This window comes from Manis pentadactyla, chromosome 2, assembly GCF_030020395.1.
Source record: "Manis pentadactyla isolate mManPen7 chromosome 2, mManPen7.hap1, whole genome shotgun sequence".
Classification (NCBI taxonomy): Eukaryota; Metazoa; Chordata; class Mammalia; order Pholidota; family Manidae; genus Manis; species Manis pentadactyla.
In genome coordinates this window covers 216173112-216194958 of record NC_080020.1, presented here as the reverse complement: position 1 = coordinate 216194958, position 21847 = coordinate 216173112, and the positions used below count along the sequence as shown (strand labels likewise).

Here is a 21847-nt window from a genome sequence, read left to right as displayed (position 1 = left end):
CCAGCAGGGGTTAGGGGAGGTGGTTTACATTAGACATCCAGGTACCTTACTTCTTCAAACACCAATGAAGACCTGTAGGAATGCAGTCCTAAATTCCTGTTTGGTAATACTTTTATTCATATAAGACCAAAATCACATGCATGTCAAATATATACAACTGCTTCTGCATTAAGAAATACCACAAATTACTGAAAATTTAGTAGGTATGACTGTTACCTTATTGTTCAAACTCTCTCTCTATTTCACTTCTTCCCACTCTCTTACCTTGAGAGGAGGTACTTTTCGCACCTGGATCCTGTCCCCTCTATTGAGAAAGGGCTGTGGCGAGATTTGAAATGGCTGCTGGTGTTGGCGATTCTCAGTGACACGTGGCCTTTTCTCCCAGCTCAGAGGGGCCTCTTCTTGGATGAGAGAAGATTTCCTCTTGAGACTCTCTGGGCTGTGATCAACCAGAGCTGATGAAGGCTCTTTCACAGTGGGCTCCTGTGGACTTGCTTCCACGGGCTTCACTATTGGTTTTTCCACCCCAGGACTCTTGGGTTTGCTTGGGGATGTAACTAAAGCTTCTTGGCTTTCATTTTTGATATAATTTGAAGTTGCAGTGAGATGATTCTCTTTCTCAGACTCCTGTTCAGCAGAGGCAACTGGCTTCTGCTCCAAGCGGTCCTCATCCTTTGGGCACTTGGTGGGGAAAACACTGCTAAGCTCATTTGTACTGCTAGAAGAGCAAAGTAGGGGCTCTGTGGATTTGGAGTTTGGCTGCACCTTGTCTTGGCTTTCGTGCTCTTCTTTTCTGACTGGTGATGACATCTGCATGACTTCTTTAGACTCTAATTGGGGAATTACTGGGACTATACTGACAGGAGAGGCCTCGGAAGGAAGCATGGATTTTGGTTGCTCAGCCAGGGTTTTCTTTACTTTGGGATCACTGGGTGATGCTGTCAATTTCTTTGAATCCTCAAGGCTCAGGCCAGAACTAAAAGGTGTAAGAAAGAAATAGCCCATGTTATTGAAGGCATTATGAGATAATGGCACATGGCAATGCCTAGAAGGACCCCTGAAACATAGCAGGCATTCTTCATATATTATCATCACTGTTAGTAGTAGCAGCAGATGGTGGTGATGATGCTGAAGGTTCTGGAGCCAGAAGCTGGATTCAAATCCTGGCTCTGATACTGACTAGCCTTCTGTACCTCAGTTTCTTCCACTGTACACTATAGTCCCCTCATAGTATTGCTATGCATGATTAACTAAGTTAACACATGTAAAATACTTAGAACAGTATCTAGTGTATAATAAAAAAAAGCTCAATAATGTTAGCAACTATTATTACTTCTGCTTACAAAGGGGCTACACTGACCAGAGGTAAGCATTACACACTACCCACAAGGGAAATGACAGAAGGCCAAAACCCATGCACCCTGAGACTGTGGGTTTGAACTCTGATCAACTCTGCTCTGCAGTACTAGTAGGAAGGCTAGCCTAGGAAACCAAAAGAAACCTGAAGAGATAGTAGGGGAGTTGGATGTCAATGTTCTCCAGAGGTTGAGAATTTTAATTGAGTTTTTGGAAACATCTGTTTAAATTTCACTTGGTATAGCTCTAAAATTCTGAGATTGAGGATTAAAATTAAAAGTCTGAGTGATCCTGAGAATGAAGGCCAACTGGAACTTACACAGTGTGGCCTGGCTAAGAGCAAGGCTACTCTGCACGGGTAACTATAGAGACTCCTCCTAATATTTTAGAATATTGACTAACAGTCAAAAACAAAGTAGCCCTCTTTGCTGACTTCAAATAATGAGAGCTGCACCTCTGAAATGGAATGACTAAGGACACAACTGCACAGTAGTCAGACAGTCCCTTCTTTCAAAGCTGACAAAAAATAACAGCTGAAAACAGAAAGGCCTATGAATTGCTATAATGCTCTATCTGCCTAATAAGAAGGAAATGAACAATATTTATAGAATAACTGCTACCTATGTCTAAATGTATACACCATTACTTCTACAGAGAAAAGCTCAAAGCTCATACCAAGAATGTAGAAAGTCAGTGTTATGAGACTCTTAATCTTAATAGAAATCACTTCCTAAATGACCAAGAAGGGGATCGATGAACACTACTTGGAGATAAGGCAAAAGGCCATTAGGTCTCAAGCTGTGGTATGGAGTCTCTTTAAGGGCAGCCATTAGATATGTAGAAGAAAAGAAGGGAGACTAACAAGGCTTCAAACACAGCTCAACTGTCATCTATTTAAATGTCCCCATTAAGATATCATTTCTTGTTAAAAACTGATTTAGACTACAGCCCCTTGAGAACAGGGTTTGTATCTTGATTCAGCTATTCATACCACCCAGAGTGCCTTCTAGAGAGGCAAGGTTATTTAATTACACATTTGGATATAATGGTCCATACCACAGCATTCCTTAGTGATTCTGGGTAAGAGAGAGATCGTAGGATAATTAACTACTATAAAAAATGTAAAGAACATCAGTGTCCTTACAAAGTTACTGGAAGAAAAGCCAATCTATTCAAAGAAAGGGACTCTAATTCAAGATTATAAAATCTTTTTCTTCTTTTTTAAAAGAAATCATCCCACCCACAGTGGTAATGTGTTGAGTCAAGGATTATGAATTCTGTGCACTTGAGATTCATAACAAGAAAAAAATTTCTTCATAAAGAAAAACTGGTGAAAAAAATAGAAGGAAGTTGAAGACTAGATTCTCTGGAAAGGTAACAAGATAAAGCACCATATAACATGTATGTTGGAATTAACATCTGGTTTACAGAACCTGTCTTGATATTACCTCTGACCATAGTAGCTTTCAAAGAATTGTTCTTTCCATGGTTCTACTTTTTTCTCCTTCTCAATCTCTTGTCGAATTCTCACCTGCATCTCAGGTGTAAACTCACCTGTAATGTACAAAAAGGAAAAAAAGGAAAAAGATACTCAATAGAAATACGATGTTTGCAACTTTCAATTATTTGTAAATCATGGAAGACTGACAACATGAGTTAGAATACTATCATGTGAAGTCAACAGAAATCTCCCAAAGTTCCTCACAGTAAGGGAGTATCTAAGTGCCACTAGGTGAGATAAAAATACTTGCACACCCCTCCATGTATTTTGAGTACTCAACTGAGTACTTTGGTCAACTGGGCCTTTTCTCTGGGCTTTCCCTGTAGTACCTCCCTCCTGCTCCAAATATCATATTCCCTATAGATTTTTTTAACACTAACCTTGAATTTGTCATTTCTTTTCCAGTGAAGAAATAGTTATGTGCTTTCAGTAAATAATGCCACTGGACATTTTATTATTTTAAAGTTCTGTTTTTCCAAGGCAAGTTGTATTTTAGTCCTTTCATATCTAAATGCATAATGAATAGCTGAGGCACCACTTAAAGGCATTTGAGTCTCCAGTAAAAAGGTAGGCAGTGACTCTGAAGCTGTCAGTTTAGTTCTAATTGTTCCAGAAATTGTACCAGTCTAGTGCCCTAGCAACAAGACACTTAATATGCCAAATACCTGGCTACCCTGAATATGCCATTTATTTGCATATACTACCAACCACCTCAATCCCACTCAATCAGCAGAGAACACTGAATGTAGATGGAAGGCCACCTTCAAACTTGTGGCTCAGAAAGGCTGTTCCCTTTTATACTCTAATACCCAGGACATCAGAGAATAAGAGACAGAAATGGCATACTTGAAGTTTAAGACCTGGTAGTAAGAAGAGGGAATTGAAAATGTTACAGGATAATGGATATCACAGTCCTGGGCATATGAGGAGGAAAAGAGGGATCTGGCTGTCAGAATCCAACCCAGAACTTCTGCTCTTTTGTTGAGTCTACTGTACATGATAGAATTAGGAATAAAAAATACTGAACTCTGTTCACACATGTACAGTGTTGTTTTTGCTGCTCATAATATACAATCACAGGGACTGCTCAGATGTAAAGAAACCTCTGATTACAGTTAAGGTATAATATAACACCTACTTTAAAAAACAGAAAGACATATTCTTTTACTAAATTATTCTTAAAGATAGGTACTGGTAATGGGTATGTTTTAAAGTGCTTATGGGATTTCAATTCTTTTAGAAAAAAGGAGCTTCTGCACAAAAAAATCTTTAAGAAAAAAAAAAGGACCAAGATAATCAACAAAAAATCTCTTCTACACAGAATTTGCCCTAAAAAGAAAACAGGAAGGGAAGAGTCAACAATTGTAATGAACAATACAGATATTAATTAGCTGATCAATCAACTCTCACTGTCAGAGATCTGACACAAATTAAGCAATGAACAGCATTCCTAATGCTCTCCTTATAGATACATTTATTTTAAAGCTCCTCATACTTGTTTTAAGCTATTCCTTGGCTTAACTTGGTATAACTTTTCAAATGTTAGTCTGTACTCCATGTGTACGAAAGAATAAACAATATTTGAATAAAAATAATACAGCCACTGGTTTCAATAATGGCTACCTAGTAGAATCACTTGGGGAGATTAAAAAAAACAAATACAGAACCCCACTGAAGCTCAGGCACCATCCTACAATGATTAAAACAAATTACTGAGAGTGGGGCCTGGGCACCAGTAGTTTTAAAAACACCACGGGTGACTAGAACGAGCAGTCAGGGTTAAAAGCTGCAAACAGTGACTGCCACTACATGCTGTGCAAATGCAATCATCAACCACTTCTTCATACTTCAAAATTCACCCTCAGTAAGTTTGTTAGGTCAGAATTATCAACACGGTAAATGAGTGGCCACAGGCAGTCACTTTCAGCCAGGATCCATACTTGTTCAAACATTTTGACTGCCACTGAACTGTGTACTTCAAACAGGTGAACTTTATAGCATGTGAAACATTTCTCAATAAAGACTGCTTTACAAATAGTTGTTATTGACTCTCTCTACTGTTAGTTTCACTGAGGTTGGGCACTAACAAAGAGGTTATCTCACTGCTTACCAAACCACAATTATAGCACCATAAAATAATTCTACACTCTGCTTTTCGGGAGTTTATTAAAATTTTGATTCCTAAGCATTAACCTACAATCACTGAATCAGAATCTTTAGGAACAGGACCTAAAAACCTGTGCTTATAATTAACCAGGTGACTTTAAATCCTTAAAGAACACATTGTTGAACTCCATCTGTGGCCAAACCTGGCTATACAGGCTGCAGATAGAAGTCTAGAAATGTATTTTGAAAGAACAGCTAGTTCTACCCTATGGAGCCATCCTCTGCTTTCTTTGCCTTCCAAAATCGCTCAAATAGTCACTGAGGTGCAGAGGTGCCACTATGCCCTCATAGTGGCTCCAAGTACATACATATCTTAGGAGACACCCAAGGAAGAACACTTACCTTCTGAGAGTCTTTCCTTCCAGCCTTGGGCTGCTGAAGTGAAGAACTCATTGTTAAGGGCTGAGCCATTTAACTTCATCAGACCATCTGGACCAACCTGGGTCAAAGAATAAGCCAAGGAAAGCATACAAAGAAAGACAAATGTATCATGTGGAATTTGTCCTTTCTTTTCAGAAAAGAATGTATGCACATTAAATTTTACAGAAACACAATTCTTTTCATACCATTGCTGATTATTATGAACACTTCTGTTTTATAATGTAGTTATCATTTTTTTCTAAAAACTTCCCTTCCTGTTTATCTCCCCTCCCTTATTCCTCTCCTTTCAATCCCATTTCCCACTGACTGATGATACTCAAAGAATCATCTGCTAACAAATAAATACATGTGAGAGGTTCTTTTTCCCCTGAGTGATTTACTATTTGTTTTATAGAACTGTCACCAAGTTATATACACTGCTTTGAATCTTATTTTTCTCATATAACATACTATGGAAGTCTCTCCAAATTAACTGGCATAATATTAGCTCCTTTATAATAGCTGCATCTTATTTCATTGTATGAATATTCTTCAATTCATTTATTAATTTCCTAACCATAAACATATGCTTTGTTTTCACTGTTTTCCCATAATCAACCAAGCTGCAATAAGCATTCTGGTGAAAGTTAAAATACTAGTGCTTTTATTTCTATGGGGTATGTTCTGACAGCAGAGAAATATTTGTGTGTGTAACTATTATAATTTTCCAAAAAGGCTTAAACAATTCACATTTCTACTAGAAATATAAGAGCATACTCTATACCCTGCAAACTGTAGATGTTAACAGGCTATTTAATTTTTGCTACTCTAGTAAGTTTGAAATGGTAAAAATTTCTTTTCTCCTGACTATTTGAGTTCAGTACATCTTTTGTATGTTTGTTGAATATTTAGTTTTGCAATCTTGTGAATGCCAATTCCTATAATTTGCTCATTTTTCTACAGGGCTGCTTATTTTTATTATCAATTTGCGAGAACCCTTTATATATCATTCACAGCAAAACTGTCACAGATGTTAAATATATTTCCCCCAATCTGTCTACTGACTTGATTTGTGATATCCTGCCAAAAGTTTTTAAGATTTTTCTTTATATTAGAGATTTTGGATTTCCTATCTTGGTTTAAAACCATAAAATCTTAATAAAGGGCATAAAACACAACATCTAAAAAAACTTGGATGGAAGACCTTAATAAAATTGCCATTCTCCTCAAAGTTAGTATCTACATTTCTATAAGATTCCTCTGCAGATTTTTTATTAATATAATGACCTTAATGTTCATATGGAAAAAAAAAAGCAAGAGGGGGCAACTGCCTTTCCAATTCTTAAATATACTACATACAAAGCCACTGCAATCAAAACTATTATCACAGGCATTAGAGTGCACAAAGAAATAACCAGAAGAGGAGAGAGCACCTATAAACACATGCTGCGCAGAAATGAATAGAATATGTAACGATGATGGGATTTCAAATGGAAGGAAAAACGGTTATATAAATATGTAGTGCTGGGATGAACAGTCAGTAGAAAACAAAGATGAACCCCAATTTCAGAGCAATACAAAAAAACCTTTTTAGATGGATTAAAACATAAATATAAGTTTTAAGTCAAAAACAGTTTTTTGAAGAAAAATTAGGTATCTATTTGGACATCCTAGGTATTGAGAACACTTCTCAATCCACTTTACTTTCTAAACCTACCTGGGCCAACATTATTTGTCTCTAGCTCAAAAGCAGAAATTGGCAAACTTTTTCTGTTAAGAGTAGAGTGCAAATATTTTAGACTTTGGCCTCTGTTGGAACTACTTAACTCTGCCATTTTAGCACAAAGCGGCTATAGATGATATGTAGACTAATGGGAATGGCTGTGTACCAATAAAACTCTATTTACAGAAACAAGGCAGTGGGCTGAAATTGGCCCACAGGCTACAATTGGCTGACTATTGATTCATATTCCAGAGAGTTTACAGAGGGGTAACAGGCTTCCCTACGAGGAGAACAGGTCATCCAATCTCTGCCTGAATATTCCAATAATGAGCAAGTTACTCCAACCCAAGTCAATCCATTCCACAGTTTAACAGCTCTGTTTTTAAAAAATGTTATTTTAACCCCAGAAACTGCTTTTTAGAGAAACAGAGTTTACTTTTTCCATAAGATAGACCTTCAAATATATGTGAAGAGAGGTGTTTTAATTCACTCCCCTCCCTTATTCTTTTCTCTGGTCTAAATGTTTTTCTACTGCCCATTGCTGGGCACATCATACAGTGAAACGTGGTTGACAACATATAACCCTAGCAATAACCAGAATTCTTTACAAGCCAATTTTCATCTGACAGTGAAGTTTTATTTCACTTTATTGGAACTCCATACTATTTTTTAGGCCAGTCTTACTCAGATTACTGCGTGCTCCCACCATAATAACTGACAAAGACAGGCCAACCAACCTCCTTATTAAGAATACTCCACACAAAGACTACTCCAAAAATACTAGAACTGATATCGGAATACAGCAAAGTTGCAGGATACAAAATTAACACACAGAAATCTGTGGCTTTCCTATACACTAACAATGAACCAATAGAAAGAGAAACCAGGAAAACAACTGCATTCACAATTGCATCAAAAAGAATAAAATACCTAGGAATAAACCTAACCAAGGAAGTGAAAGACCTATACCCTGAAAACTACAAGACACTCTTAAGAGAAATTAAAGAGGACACTAACAAATGGAAACTCATCCCATGCTCTTGGCTAGGAAGAATTAATATCGTCAAACTGGCCATCCTGCCCAAAGCAATAACAGATTTGATGCGATCCCTATCAAATTACCAACAACATTCTTCAACGAACTGGAATAGTTCAAAAATTCATATGGAAACACCAAAGACCCCGAATAGCCAAAGCAATCCTGAGAAAGAAGAATAAAGTGGGGGGGATCTCACTCCCCAACTTCAAGCTCTACTACAAAGCCATAGTAATCAAGACAATTTGGTACTGGCACAAGAACAGAGCCACAGACCAGTGGAACAGATTAGAGACTCCAGACATTAACCCAAACATATAATGGTCAATTAATATTCGATAAAGGAGCCATGGACATACAATGGGGAAATGACAGTCTCTTCAACAGATGGTGCTGGCAAAACTGGACAGCTACATGTAAGAGAATGAAACTGGATCACTGTCTAACCCCATACACAAAAGTAAATTCGAAATGGACCAAAGACCTGAATGTAAGTCACGAAACCATTAAACTCTTAGAAAAAAACAAAGGCAAAAATCTCATGGACATAAACATGAGTGACTTCTTCATGAACATATCTCCCCGGGCAAGGGAAACAAAGGCAAAAATGAACAAGTGGGACTATATCAAGCTGAAAAGCTTCTATACAGCAAAGGACACCATCAATAGAACAAAAAGGTACCCTACAGTATGGGAGAATATTTTCGTAAATGACAGATCCAATAAAGACTTGACATCCAAAATATATAAAGAGCTCATGCTCCTCAACAAACAAAAAGCAAATAATCCAATTAAAAAATGGGCAGAGGAGCTGAACAGACAGTTCTCCAAAGAAGAAATTCAGATGGCCAACAGACACATGAAAAGATGCTCCACATCGCTAGTTATCAGAGAAATGCAAAATAAAACCACAATGAGATATCACCTCACACCAGTAAGGATCGCCACCATCCAAAAGATAAACAACAACAAATGTTGGCGAGGTTGTGGAGAAAGGGGAACCCTCCTACACTGTTGGTGGGAATGTAAATTAGTTCAACCATTGGGGAAAGCAGTAGGGAGGTTCCTCAAAAAGCTCAAAATAGACATACTATTTGACTCAGGAATTCCACTTTTAGGAATTTACCCTAAGAATGCAGCAGCCCAGTTTGAAAAAGACAGATGCACCCCTATGTTTATCACAGCACCATTTACAATAGCCAAGAAATGGAAGCAACCTAAGTGTCCATCAATAGATGAATGGATAAAGAAGATGTGGTACATATACACAGTGGGACTTTATTCAGCCATAAGAAGAAAACAAATCCTACCATTTGGAACAACATGGATGGAGCTAGAGGGTATTATGCTCAGTGAAATAAGCCAGGTGGAGAAAGACAAGTATCAAATAATTTCACTCACATGTGGAGTATGAGAACAAAGAAAAACTGAAGGAACAAAACAGTAGCAGACTCACAGAAACCAAGAATGGACTAACAGTTACCAAAGGGAAAGGAACTAGGGAGGATGGGAGGGAAGGGAGGGATAAGGGTGGGAAAAAAGAAAAGGGGCATTACGATTAGCATGTATAATATGGGGGGGCGGCGCATGGGGAGGGCTGTGCAACACAGTGAAGACAAGTAGTGATTCTACAACATCTTACTACCTGTTGGACAATGACTGTAATGTGGGGGGTGGGGGAGACTTGATGATGGGGGGAGTCTAGTAAACATAATGTTCTTCATGTAATTGTAGATTAATGATAACAACAACAAAAAAAAGAATACTCCACATGACTGCACTGTATGGGAAGTCGAATAGATAGCCCCTTTAATTCTAAAATCACATGTGGCAATCCTCCTGAGAGAGGATAAGGGCCATTAGTCAAGAAAGTTCTGAGACACCTGCACAAGAGTTCTACAGAGAGGCCCTCAGTTAGGTCCTGTATTATTATTCCCAACCTAATAACCTGAGTCTTTAAATGAGATAAGAGCAATCCCCAACAAGAAAACTTCTCTAAAAACTCCGCTGAAGTATCAGTCTCCTAACATTCTAACCAAAAACTGGGCATCCCCAAAGTTACGATTTCTCCAAGAGCCAAGGTGGGAAAAGCAGCTGCTGGGAAGGATCAGTTTTATTTCCTTGTTCCTACTGCTGGTAGTGTCCCTGACTTATTGGATTCCCTGGAAATGGAATCTGACCTGCTTTCACATGTGCTGATTCACAGCACTATGGAAATGATATCGGTATGGTCTAGTAGTAAGATGATTTTCAGAATTAGATTTAGTTTTGACTTTATAGTCAATTAACTATGATGATTTGTATAGTTAACTTATTTTCCATTAATCTCTCACTATAAACTAGGGAAAACACCTCTCTCATCTTGTTTTTATGATTAGCAAAAAAGAGGAGTGGGCTATCAGATTACTTAGAAGGCAGAGGTGTTTGGAAATCATGAATTAAAAAAAAAAAATCTCAGAATTAAATAAACCTTGAAAATCATGCTGGTCCTACCTTACTTTTGCAGAAAAGGAAACAGAAGAGCAGAAGGGGGAGTGACTTGCTGGTCACTCTGTCTTTGATAAAAGCCTAGGTCTCGTATCTTGACCTTATTCCTGATTAAGCTAAATCTCTCTGATCCCTACCTAGACTATTCCCAAACCTCTGGTGTTTCTTTTTAAAAAAGAGAGTATAACTTATATTGGGTTTTTTAAGTTATTACAAAAGCAATAGATATTTTAGAAAAATTTAACAAAAGAATGAAAATATTTAACATTCTTAATCACTTCAAAGAACCCATTCAAAAACCCCTGTTTAATGTCTTAAACAAGACAACTCTTCCTCCTGAACTGTGTTCTGTGGAAGCTTACATACTAATATGATAACTAGACAAATTTTATTCCATAATCTTGACATTCTGATAAAGAGTTTTTTCCCTTTATAAGCCTTACAGGGCAAATCTATAATAAACACTTACAATACAAATAATCTTATTTCTTCTTTAGTACCCTTGATACCACTTCTTTACAGGTGCACATACAAAGCTACTTTAAAAGTCTTAAAGAATTCTGAAGGGGATGAGTAAAGCAAGCCTCAGAGGGTTATAACACTGCTTATGCTTGAAATAACACACCTGTCGATCCACCTCTGGAAGTAGTAAAAGCAGTCGCTGTTGGCAATCTCCAGGAAGGACTGAAAAGGTGTGTTTGTTGATCAATGCTCGCAGATTTGTATTGACCAGAATGGAGTCTGGTGTCTCAACATCAATTTCAGCACATTTAGTCCTCTTCATTTGCCCTACAAAAATGAGAAGAATCATTTGTGCCTCCTTCACACTACTGTTTCTATCTAAAATATAGTTTGCCCTGCAGTGCAAAAAACCCACACTTGTTGGTAATTTAAATATCACACTATGAAGAAGGTAACAATTTAAGGTTCTTAGAAATTTCTTCTAAGATTAACAAAGCAAGTTTTGTTCATTCATATGGGATAAAAGAATATAATTTCTCTTCTCTGCAAAAACAGAAAATGTTTTGTAAAAAGTGGATCTTTTACCATACTAAAAGTACATCTTGCATTTGAGACTTGATTATTTTCCAAATGGGACTGAGGAAGTTTTTAATAAATGATACATGTACAGAATGAGTTAAGAAAAATTTAAGTCTATATAAAAATCAGATTGAGGCACTTCTTCCCTTCCCATGAGAATTTTTTTCCACCAATTTTATTTTGCATTATGTAGAAATGTTATGTTTGAGTAAGTTGGCAGTTTTCAAGAAACCTGTTCACAATGACGTTATGTCTTTCAAGAGACTGACAGAATTGAGTACACAAAGGTTTAAAATGTAAATAGCAAAAATATATGTAAACAAAAGACTAACATAGGAAAAAAAATTGCAAGCCAGAAAAGGTTACTATTCTTCACATTAAAAGTTCATCTAGAAATCAATATGAAAAAGACAAATACCACCAAGAGTAAAATGAGCAAAGGGAATATCAGGCAATTCATAGTTGATAAGCCATAGACAGATGCTAAGGTATTAGTATTTAAAGAAATGCCATTAAAACCAATGAAAAATTTTTTTTTGTCTAAAATGGCAAACAAATATTGAACAGTGATGGGATTATGCAGGGAAAAAGCAAAACCACTTTCAAATTCTGCTTGTGGGGCTGAAATTAGTATAATCTTATTAGAAAACTGAATACACAGCAAAAAAATTTTAATGAACATAGGAATGTAGGACCCAGAAATTCTACCCTTAGAAATACTTGCACAAAGCTACACAATCCTGGATAACCTCTGGCTCCTGGCTGATGCACAAGCAAACATAAACTCTCTTAAGAGGAAAAGTTTCCCTTCAGTTAGGCTCATATGAGTCCTACAAATTAAAGTCCAGCACTACTCCCAAAGATTATCCTGACAAACTAGAAGTATACAACTAGGACAGAGTCAGCATAAACCAGAAATAAAAGCTTAGCCCTATAAGTACTGCTATCACTGAAAGCGTCATATATATATAGTATAAAATGACTAAAGAAATAAAGAATGTAATTGTTAAGATGAGAATCAAATAACCAGGAATGAACACAGAGACTAAATTAATGGGGCATTTACAAATGTAGAATAAGAATTGCTGAAATCAGATACTATGAATGGACAGGATGAGAAGGTCTCTAATATATGCTTGATTGGAGACCCAAAAGTACAATATTAAGAGAATGGAAAAAAGGCACTATTAAAAGAACTGACAGTAGTACATTTACCAGAACTGATGAAAACCACAACCTAAAGATTTAGAAGCATAACATATTCAAAACAGTATAAAAAGAAACCCACATTTAGATCCAGTTTAATAAGACTATTTATCGAAGATCAAAACAATATGTTGAAAGCATCCATAAAGAAAGAATTCATAAAAAGGAATAACAGAATAACAGCAAGCTTCTTTTTTGCTGTTATTTTTACTTTATTAAAGTATCATTGATATACAATCTTATGTTGGTTTCAAATATACAATATAGTGGTTCAATAGTTACCCATATTATTAAATCCTCACCTCCTTTAGTGTGGTCACCATATATCAACGTATTAAGATGTTACAGAATCATTAACTGTATTCTCTGTGCTGTACTACTGTCCCTGTGACCAACTTATATTGTAATCAACAGCAAGTTTCTTAACAAAGGAATTCAGAGCAAAATGGATAATAACTATAAAATGTTCAGAGAAAATAATCAACCTATAATGATTTGTATACCAAACTCTCCCTCAAGAATGAACAACAACAAAAAAAATTTATGGAGATAAACAAAAGTTGAGAGCATTTACTACCAAGAGACTTCCTCTAAATAAAGTTCTTAAAATATTATACTACAAAAAGGGAAATGATTGCAGAAGGGTGAGCTGGAATACAATGGAGAATGGTAAATATGTAGATAAATCTATTATCAACACTGTGTATGAAACAATAGCATTCTAGAGCTGATTTGTGAGATTAAAAACAAAGAACAAAAATGTCAGAGAATGTTTAAGTCCCAGATAGAGCAGATCAATGCTTTAGCCATTTACTGTTATAATGACTTCCATCGTTTTGGAGAAAAATCAAGATTTTTTTTTCTTTGCTAAAAGTAGATCTTAAAAGTTCTCATCACAAGGGAAGAAAAACTGAGCTATGTGAGATGATGTATGTTAATTAAACTTACTGTGGTAATCATATTGCAATATATACATATATCAAATCATCACATAATACACCTAAAACAAATACAATGTTATATATAAACTGTATCTCAATAAAACTGGGAGGTAAAAAGTTACCTTTAAGAATTAAACATGCACAGTAGCATTTAAAGAATCACCACTAAAACAACAGAAATAGAATGTATACCTAACTAAGGAGAGAGGAAAAAAGGACTATTAAGGGAATGAAAGTGGACAACATACAAACAAGCTCAGCCAAGCCCCTAAAAAAAAAAAACAGAAGACAAAGATCAAAGGGAAAAAAAAAAGACTGTAGAAAAAAGTCCAAATAGATTAACCACCTTAATTGATGTAAATGGATAAATCTCACCAAATAAAGAGTTGCTGGATTAAAAATAAAGAAAATTCAGCTAGCTATAGCCTGTGGAAGGAGATATATCTAAAACACAGGGACACAGAAATTAACAAAGTAAGGATACATCAAGCAAAAACTAACCATAGGAAAGCTGGTGTACCTCTGTTAATATCAAACAAAAGGCACTTACTTAAGCAACAAACCTAATCAATGACTGATTAGGTAAATAAATAATGATAAAGAGTTTAATCTCCAAGGAAGATTTTTAAATAGGAAAAAACATCTAATATAAGACAGCTTTAAAATGTGTGAAATAAAAAGTGATAGAACAACAGGGAGAACTGGACAAAGCCACCATTACAATAGATTTCAATACACCTCTCAATTATTAATAAGTCAAGTATACCAAAGGCAGTCCAAAAAAGAAGAAAAAAGGCTGAATTGTTTTTCATATTAATAAGCTTGATTCAATAAACACAGAATTCTGTGTTTAAAAACCAGAGTGCACTTAAAAAATTCATTACCATTATTCCAAAAATGTAGGTCTCAGTAAATTCAAATACTACTAGCAGTAATAGTAACAATGATCAATAATAGCAGCAGGAAACACTTACATAGGGCTTCCTAAGCACCAAGCACTATTCTAAATATTATCATGCATTAAATTGCCTATTTTTCATAAAACCCTATGGAGTTGGGGAACTATTGTTAACCCACTGCACAGATGAAGAAAGTGAAGCCCAGATGTGCTAAGTAACTTGCCCAAAATTATACTATTTTAATCTACAGTGCAGAAATTTGAACCGAGACATTGTTGCTTCACAGTCCATTGTTTACATTATATAGGCATGACTATTATATAGTATATGATCCCTGATCACAAGGTATTTAAGTTAGAAATTCATAATAAAAACATAAAAATCCCTATATACTTGAAAATGAAAAAAAACAAAACAAAACACTTCAAAGTAACTCCTGGGACATAAAGGAGAAATCACAATAAAAAATTAAAAATTTTTCACACTGCATGATAATAAAAATAGTAATTCAGAGATAGTGGTACATGTCACCTCCAAATTTGGAGTAGTACCAAAATATATAAAATGAAAAGTAAAAGTTTCTACACAAACTCTGGCTTCCTACCAAAAATAACATTTTTAATTTGAAGAAATGAAATGACAATATACATACTAAAATTAATTTGTTTATTATTTCACTGAATATCTTGAACATCTTTCCAAACTATCACTTACAAATCTCTTTCTTTAAAAAACAGCTGCACCACAAAAGACCATGAATAGCCAAAGCAATCCTGAGAAGGAAGAATAAAGGACAGGGGGATTACACTCTCTGACTTCAAGCTCTACTACAAAGCCACAGTAATCAAAACAATTTGGTACTGGCACAAGAACAGACCCATAGACCAATGGAACAGACTAGAGAGCCCAGATATAAACCCACATATGTATGGTCAATTAATATATGATAAAGGAGCCATGGATATACAATGGGGAAATGACAGCATCCTCAACAACTGGTGTTGGCAAAACTGGACAGCACATGCAAGAGAATGAAACTGGATTATTGTCTAACCCCATACACAAAAGTAAATTCAAAATGGATCAAAGACCTGAATGTAAGTCATGAAACCATAAAACTCTTAGAAGAAAACATAGGCAAAAATCTCTTAAATATAAACATGAGCAACTTTTTCCTAAACGCATCTCCTCAGGCAAGGGAAACAAAATAAAAAATGAACAAATGGGACTACATCATGCTAAAAAGCTTCTGTACAGCAAAGGACACCATCAGTAGAACAAAAGGGCTTCCTACAGTATGGGAGGATATATTTGTAAATGACATATCCGACAAGGGGTTAATATCCAAAATATTTAAAGAACACACACACCTCAACACCCAAAAAGCAAATAACCCTATTAAAAAATGGGCAGAGGATATGAACAGACACTTCTCCAAAGAAGAAATTCAGATGGCCAACAGGCACATGAAAAGATGCTCCACATCACTAATTATCAGGGAAATGCAAATTAAAACCACAATGAGGTATCACCTCACACCAGTTAGGATGGCCAACATAGAAAAGACTAGGAATAACAAATGCTGGCAAGGATGCAGAGAAAGGGGAACCCTCCTACACTGCTGGTGGGAATGTAAACTAGTTCAACCACTGTCGAAAGTAGTATGGAGGTTCCTCAAAAAACTAAAAATAGGAATACCATTTGACCCAGGAATTCCACTTCTAGGAATTTACCCTAAGAATGTAGGATCCCAGTTTCAAAAAGACATATGCACCCCTATGTTTATTGCAGCACTATTTATAATAGTCAAGAAATGGAAGCAACCTAAGTGTCCATCAGTAGATGAATGAATAAAGATGTGGTACATATACACAATGGAATATTATTCAGCCATAAGAAAACAAATCCTACTATTTGCAACATGGATGGAGCTGGAAAGTATTATGCCTGGTGAAATAAGCCAGGCAGAGAAAGACAAGTACCAAATGATTTCCCTCATTAGTGGAGTGTAACAGCGAAGCAAAACAGAACTAAACAGCAGTAGACTCATAAACAGGGGGAAGTGACTAGCTGTTACCATGGGGGAGGAGAGTGGGTGGGGGCAGGGGGAAGAGGAGGGAGATAAAGGGGCACAGAAATTCTAATTCATATATAAGTTGTTCATGGGATAGTAGTACAGCATGGAGAACATTGTCAATGATTCTCTAACATCTTCCTATGCTGACAGATAGTAACTGAACTAGTAGGGGTGACAATTAAATGATATGATAACTGTTGAACCACTATGCTGTACATTTGAAACAATATAAGTCTGTATATCAATACTTCAATAAAATATTTAAAAAATTATCTAATTTGGCTTTATCATTTATGTTTTACACAAAATGCAGATCTTCCATTTAGTTTTGATATTTGTAATGGCATATGTTATAAAATTTCCCATATTATTCAGTTAACTGCTTATTTGCATGAAGGATGAGTATTCACTTACTTCTCAGCCATTAGATCCAAATTAAATATGCCATGCTTTCTTTTATTCTGGTTCATTTTTCCTAGTTTTGTATGAAACTTAGGAATTCCCAGTCCATAATTTCTCAATTTTGTATTCCACATTTCTACTGCAATTGAATGAAGATACTAAAATTGTCACTCTAACTGAGTTTAAGTAGAATATAGGCTCCATGAAGAAAAATCCTTTGTTCTGTTCATTACCACATCTCTATGGCCCTAAACCTGTGCTTGGTTTATTAGTATACCTTTCATAAGCATCTGTTTAATAAGTGAATATTTTAAATCTTTTGCAGTGGAACTGATGAAAAGGGCGTATTCAGTTTATGGCAGATATCTTAAGAAAAATGTACCAATCCACAATCCCACCTAGATCAAACCAGATTTTTATAAAGCAGTGTGTGAAAATATTGTTTATTTGCACACCTGTAATAGTTTGGCAAGGACTGTAATACATGAGCATAGAACAACTTCCCCTTAGAATTTTGTCAGCATTGCTGCACTATCTTTTAGCTTCTGCATTGCTTCTGAGAAATTTGCCATCCCAAATCTTGAATCTTTGTGAAGATTTTTGGGAACCTGGGTATTTTGAAACGTGCCTTGGAATAGGCTTCTTTTTATGTTTCTTGACACCAATTATGTACTTTCAGTATGGAATTTGTGGCTTTCAATTCCACAAAGTTTTCTTCTACCCCCTTTTCAATTTCTGTTCTTTCTCTCTGATATTTCTACTATTTAAGACACTGGACAGCCTTGTCCAATTTCCTGGCCTTCTCTCTCCTTTGACCTATGTTATGTTCTGGAAAATATCTTCACCTCTTAGTATTTCTATCGTAATGTTTCATTTCTGCTACCATATTTAATGCCCTGGAACTCTGCTTATTTTCTGATTTTTAAAATAGTATTCTGTTCTTTCTTTCATAGATGCAACATCTATTTGTTCCTGTTGTACATTAGTTTTTAAAGTTTCTTATTTTAAATTTTCTCCTTCCTGAATTGCCTGTTTATTCTCAGTCTGTTTTAGGTTCTGTGTCTCGTGGTGGGAGATTTTCTTCAGGATGATCCTTTGTAATCATAACTAAAAGAAAGGCATTACAAAGGCTGTCTGGAATTTTGGGTACTAGGTGGGTCTTGTACACTAGCAAGCTCCACAGCAGTGTGATGAAGACGTTCTCTATGTAGTTGGGAATGAGTAACTTCACCTGTAGATTCGTTTTTGAAGCTATTCAGTTTCCTTAGGTACTAATCCACCAGGCTCCTGATAGAGCACAGGTGGGGAGGAGGAAGGAAGTTATGTTACAAATAAGTCTCACTACCAGCATTCTGGAAGCCAAGCAGGAGGATCACTATTCAGTACTTCTATCTTACTTGATTTCCTTGATTTCAGTATGCTACCTCATTATCTGCCCTCAGTTATGTGTGTAATATATCTGAGTTTTAGGAATGTAGGTTTAATTTCACCTGAGAATAAACCTCCTCTCTCCTGCTAAAGAGAGGCATCGAACTGCTTCTCCTTAACTTTCAAAAAAGGTTCTTCAACACTGTATTGCACCTTTCTTTACTATAATACATGATATTTTCTAGTGTTCCACAGCCTTAGCGGGCTTATTACTGGCTCCTCAGCTCTGTGAAAAACTCCATCAAGTTTTCATCTTTCACAATTTGTTGACATAGCCTTCCCATCTGTTGTCTCTGTGTTCTTTACCCTTATGGACTTAATCTTTTGTATTTCCATATTTGCATTTTAGTGGAATTTCAGAGGGAGCAGGAAAAAAAAGTTTTCTATACACAATTAGAAATAAAACATAAATAATGCTAGACAGAACAACCTATTGTTAGAAAGAGAAATGAACCACAGAATGGTAACAGATCTTATTCTGAAATAATGTTTGATAAGGGCAGGACAGGAAGAACATGAAGATAGTTAAGAGCTCATAGGTGAAAAGGAAATAATAATTAAGCTGAGTTTAGCTGATGAATTTCAAACACAGATTTGACAAATTAAGGCATGGGAACTGAAGTCTTTGTAAATTAACTTACTTGTGTGGAGCCTATCAGACCTCTGGAATGACTTCTTTCCCAAGCCTAGCAAAGGACTTTCCACTTTAACCGAAGAAGAAAAGCTAGAGTTTGAGTTCTGAGGACTGCTTGACTGTCCATCAGATTGTTTTCCTTCCCAGAGAGCTAGGAGAGAAAATATATAAAAGACTGGTGACACTGAGGGTGACACAGAGAGAAACCAAACACTAACTAAAAGGAGTTATGTATGAACCAATACAACCCTGCAAATATATTTTCAGTCTGAAAATTAAAAGCCAAAAAGTAAAATAAAATCCCTTTCTTCCTCCTATCACATTATTTGCTTCTGATGGGAAATTTTCTTCTTAACACAAATGCAAAGTTCTGCAAGATACAGCTTGAATCTGGTAGGCCCATATAATCGGCTGGCATCAAAATGAATTGTGTAATAAAATACAAAGTCTGCATTTAGAACTGTTTAAATATAAAACAAAGCAATAACAACAACAAAAAAATCAAAAGCCCTGTGAATATGTCCAGTGGAAACTCAAAGGCAGCATGTATTCTTAGGAAAACCTTTTCATTTTTAAACAAGACAATTAATGAAGAGTTCAGTTTGAGCATCTTGGAAATATCAGTCTTTAAGGTTACTGATCAGAGGCTTCCAAATATTAGGCTAGACATCCTGGGAGTTAGTCACAGATCTCATTTTAACATGCATATCCCACTGTGTGTTTTTTTAATAACTGCAAAATTATTGTGCATAAATTTTCCCATTTACCCTGGAAGGATCTATATTGATGAATAAGGTTTGAATAAATAAAAATGTAGTAATTTAAAAGTAAATGATACACCAATTTGGAAAACCAACACAAAAATACCAGGAGAAGGACCTTCCACTGAAAAGACACTCTTTGGCCTACCGGGTCTGGCAGGCACAGAGTCACTGGCTGCTCTGACGGTCTTCAGAGAGAGGGGCTGGCTGGAGGGCACGGCCATGCTCGGCCTGCCCTGCTGCTTCTGCTGCTGTTTCAGAGCCTAGGAAGAGAAAACCAGCTGTAAGAAAGAGAACGAATTCATTTTTAGCACTAACAAAAAGTAAATGACTACTTTTTAAGCAGTGAGAAGCAGGATGATCATCCAATTTCTTTGGAATCTATCAAAATAAATAAAAACCTAAATTATACCAATTAAGCACAAGGCCTAAATGATTCTTAAGAGTTTGGATATTTTTTGCCGGTATTACTCCTTTCTATAAATTTGAGAAATAATCATTAACATTTTTTAGAACTTAATATCACGAGTAAGCCATGGTAGCAGAGAATGAGATGTTTTCAAGTCATTTATAGAAATGGGCAGAATTCTAAGACCTGTACCAAAAAGAGTCTCATTTGCATCAACTCTATGTAGAAATGTAAATATTTAGCTTATGTATCTTTTAGAGGTGCTACATTTTGACAAATGGTTGTAAATAACTACTTGAGTTTGAGCTTTAGTAAAAGCAGTGAGAACTGGACCAGTGATCAAATCTCAGCAATTTTCAGCAATATAACAAAAACAGAAGGGAAGGAAGATGAGAAAATACTGCTTCTAACAACAGTGAGGTTCCCTTCTGGTTATTTCAGAGTATTTTCATTTTATTTCCATGACGTTCTTAGTCTAAAGAATGTATTACCCTAAACAAAAGGACAAATAATTTCCCAGATTTTAATCATGAAGGTATATGAAGGCAAATTCTTAACTCAAGGTTAAAAACAAAAAAGACAACTTTAAGTAAAGCTACATTTCAGGAAAAGCTGAAAAACTGCCAGCTTAAGCATTAACATTCAAGACAGAAAGTGTGGAATAACTGGCTGCTTGTTTCCCATTCTTTCTTCACAATATGCTGTAGTTTTCTACCACTTCACATGCATACAAATCTCTGGCTATGTTATAAAGGCACAGTGGCAAAACAAGTGATCTCCCTGATCTAAGCTGTTAATGGAGAAAAGCAGCCGATGGAGTCAGCTATCTGGCTTACATTCACCCATAACATTTATAATAGGTGAATCAGAAGCACAATGTATAAAAAGTCAGTGTTGTCTGACCACACTGATTATAGCTTCTCTCTCATTTTTTGCAATCACAACAGAAATTGTTAGTAGTCTTCCTGGGTGGCAGCCACTAATTATTCTTTCCTCGCTACTCACAGTATCCAGGTCATTCTAGGTTAATGCAAAATTTAATAGAACCATTTGATCTTATCTTTTTCTGCTGTGATCACGTAAATTCAGATACATGATGGAAAAAGAACTATAGTCTATTTAAGAACTGTACACAATTTCCCCTGTACACAGTTTTAAAATCCTGTTCCTAATTCTATTTAAAATTTAAAAAACAAGCAACAACAAAAAAAAACCTCCACTAAAGGAAAGGAAAATTGATATTGGAGTAATTTTTCTCACCTTATTTACTATGAAAAATATACACTGGAAGGAAGCTAGACCTTACTGTACATACCAATAAGCTAATTTATTTCCTTAAATTTGACAATATTTGACTTCTGGGGTTACAGGAGTATAATACAGGAGTAGTTTACATGTCATGAATTAGTTAACAAGGCTT

The 21847-nt window shown here is 35.8% G+C and overlaps 1 protein-coding gene across 6 annotated transcripts in view; it reads right to left on the bottom strand.

Moving 5' to 3' along the window:
* The window catches only part of ASXL2 (ASXL transcriptional regulator 2), a 147578-nt gene that overhangs the window by 15916 nt on the left and 109815 nt on the right, over window positions 1–21847 (bottom strand). For 4 of the 6 annotated variants that reach the window (XM_036881626.2, XM_057497360.1, XM_036881627.2 and 1 more), the window contains 6 exons: window positions 20167–20281; window positions 19265–19408; window positions 11255–11418; window positions 5366–5462; window positions 2805–2910; window positions 265–976 (listed from right to left, as the gene is read on the bottom strand). In XM_036881626.2, the coding sequence (XP_036737521.2) occupies window positions 265–976; window positions 2805–2910; window positions 5366–5462; window positions 11255–11418; window positions 19265–19408; window positions 20167–20281 (1338 nt within the window). The remainder of the gene's footprint in view (window positions 1–264; window positions 977–2804; window positions 2911–5365; window positions 5463–11254; window positions 11419–19264; window positions 19409–20166; window positions 20282–21847) is intronic. The other 2 variants (XM_057497362.1, XM_057497361.1) reach the window with 1 other exon arrangement.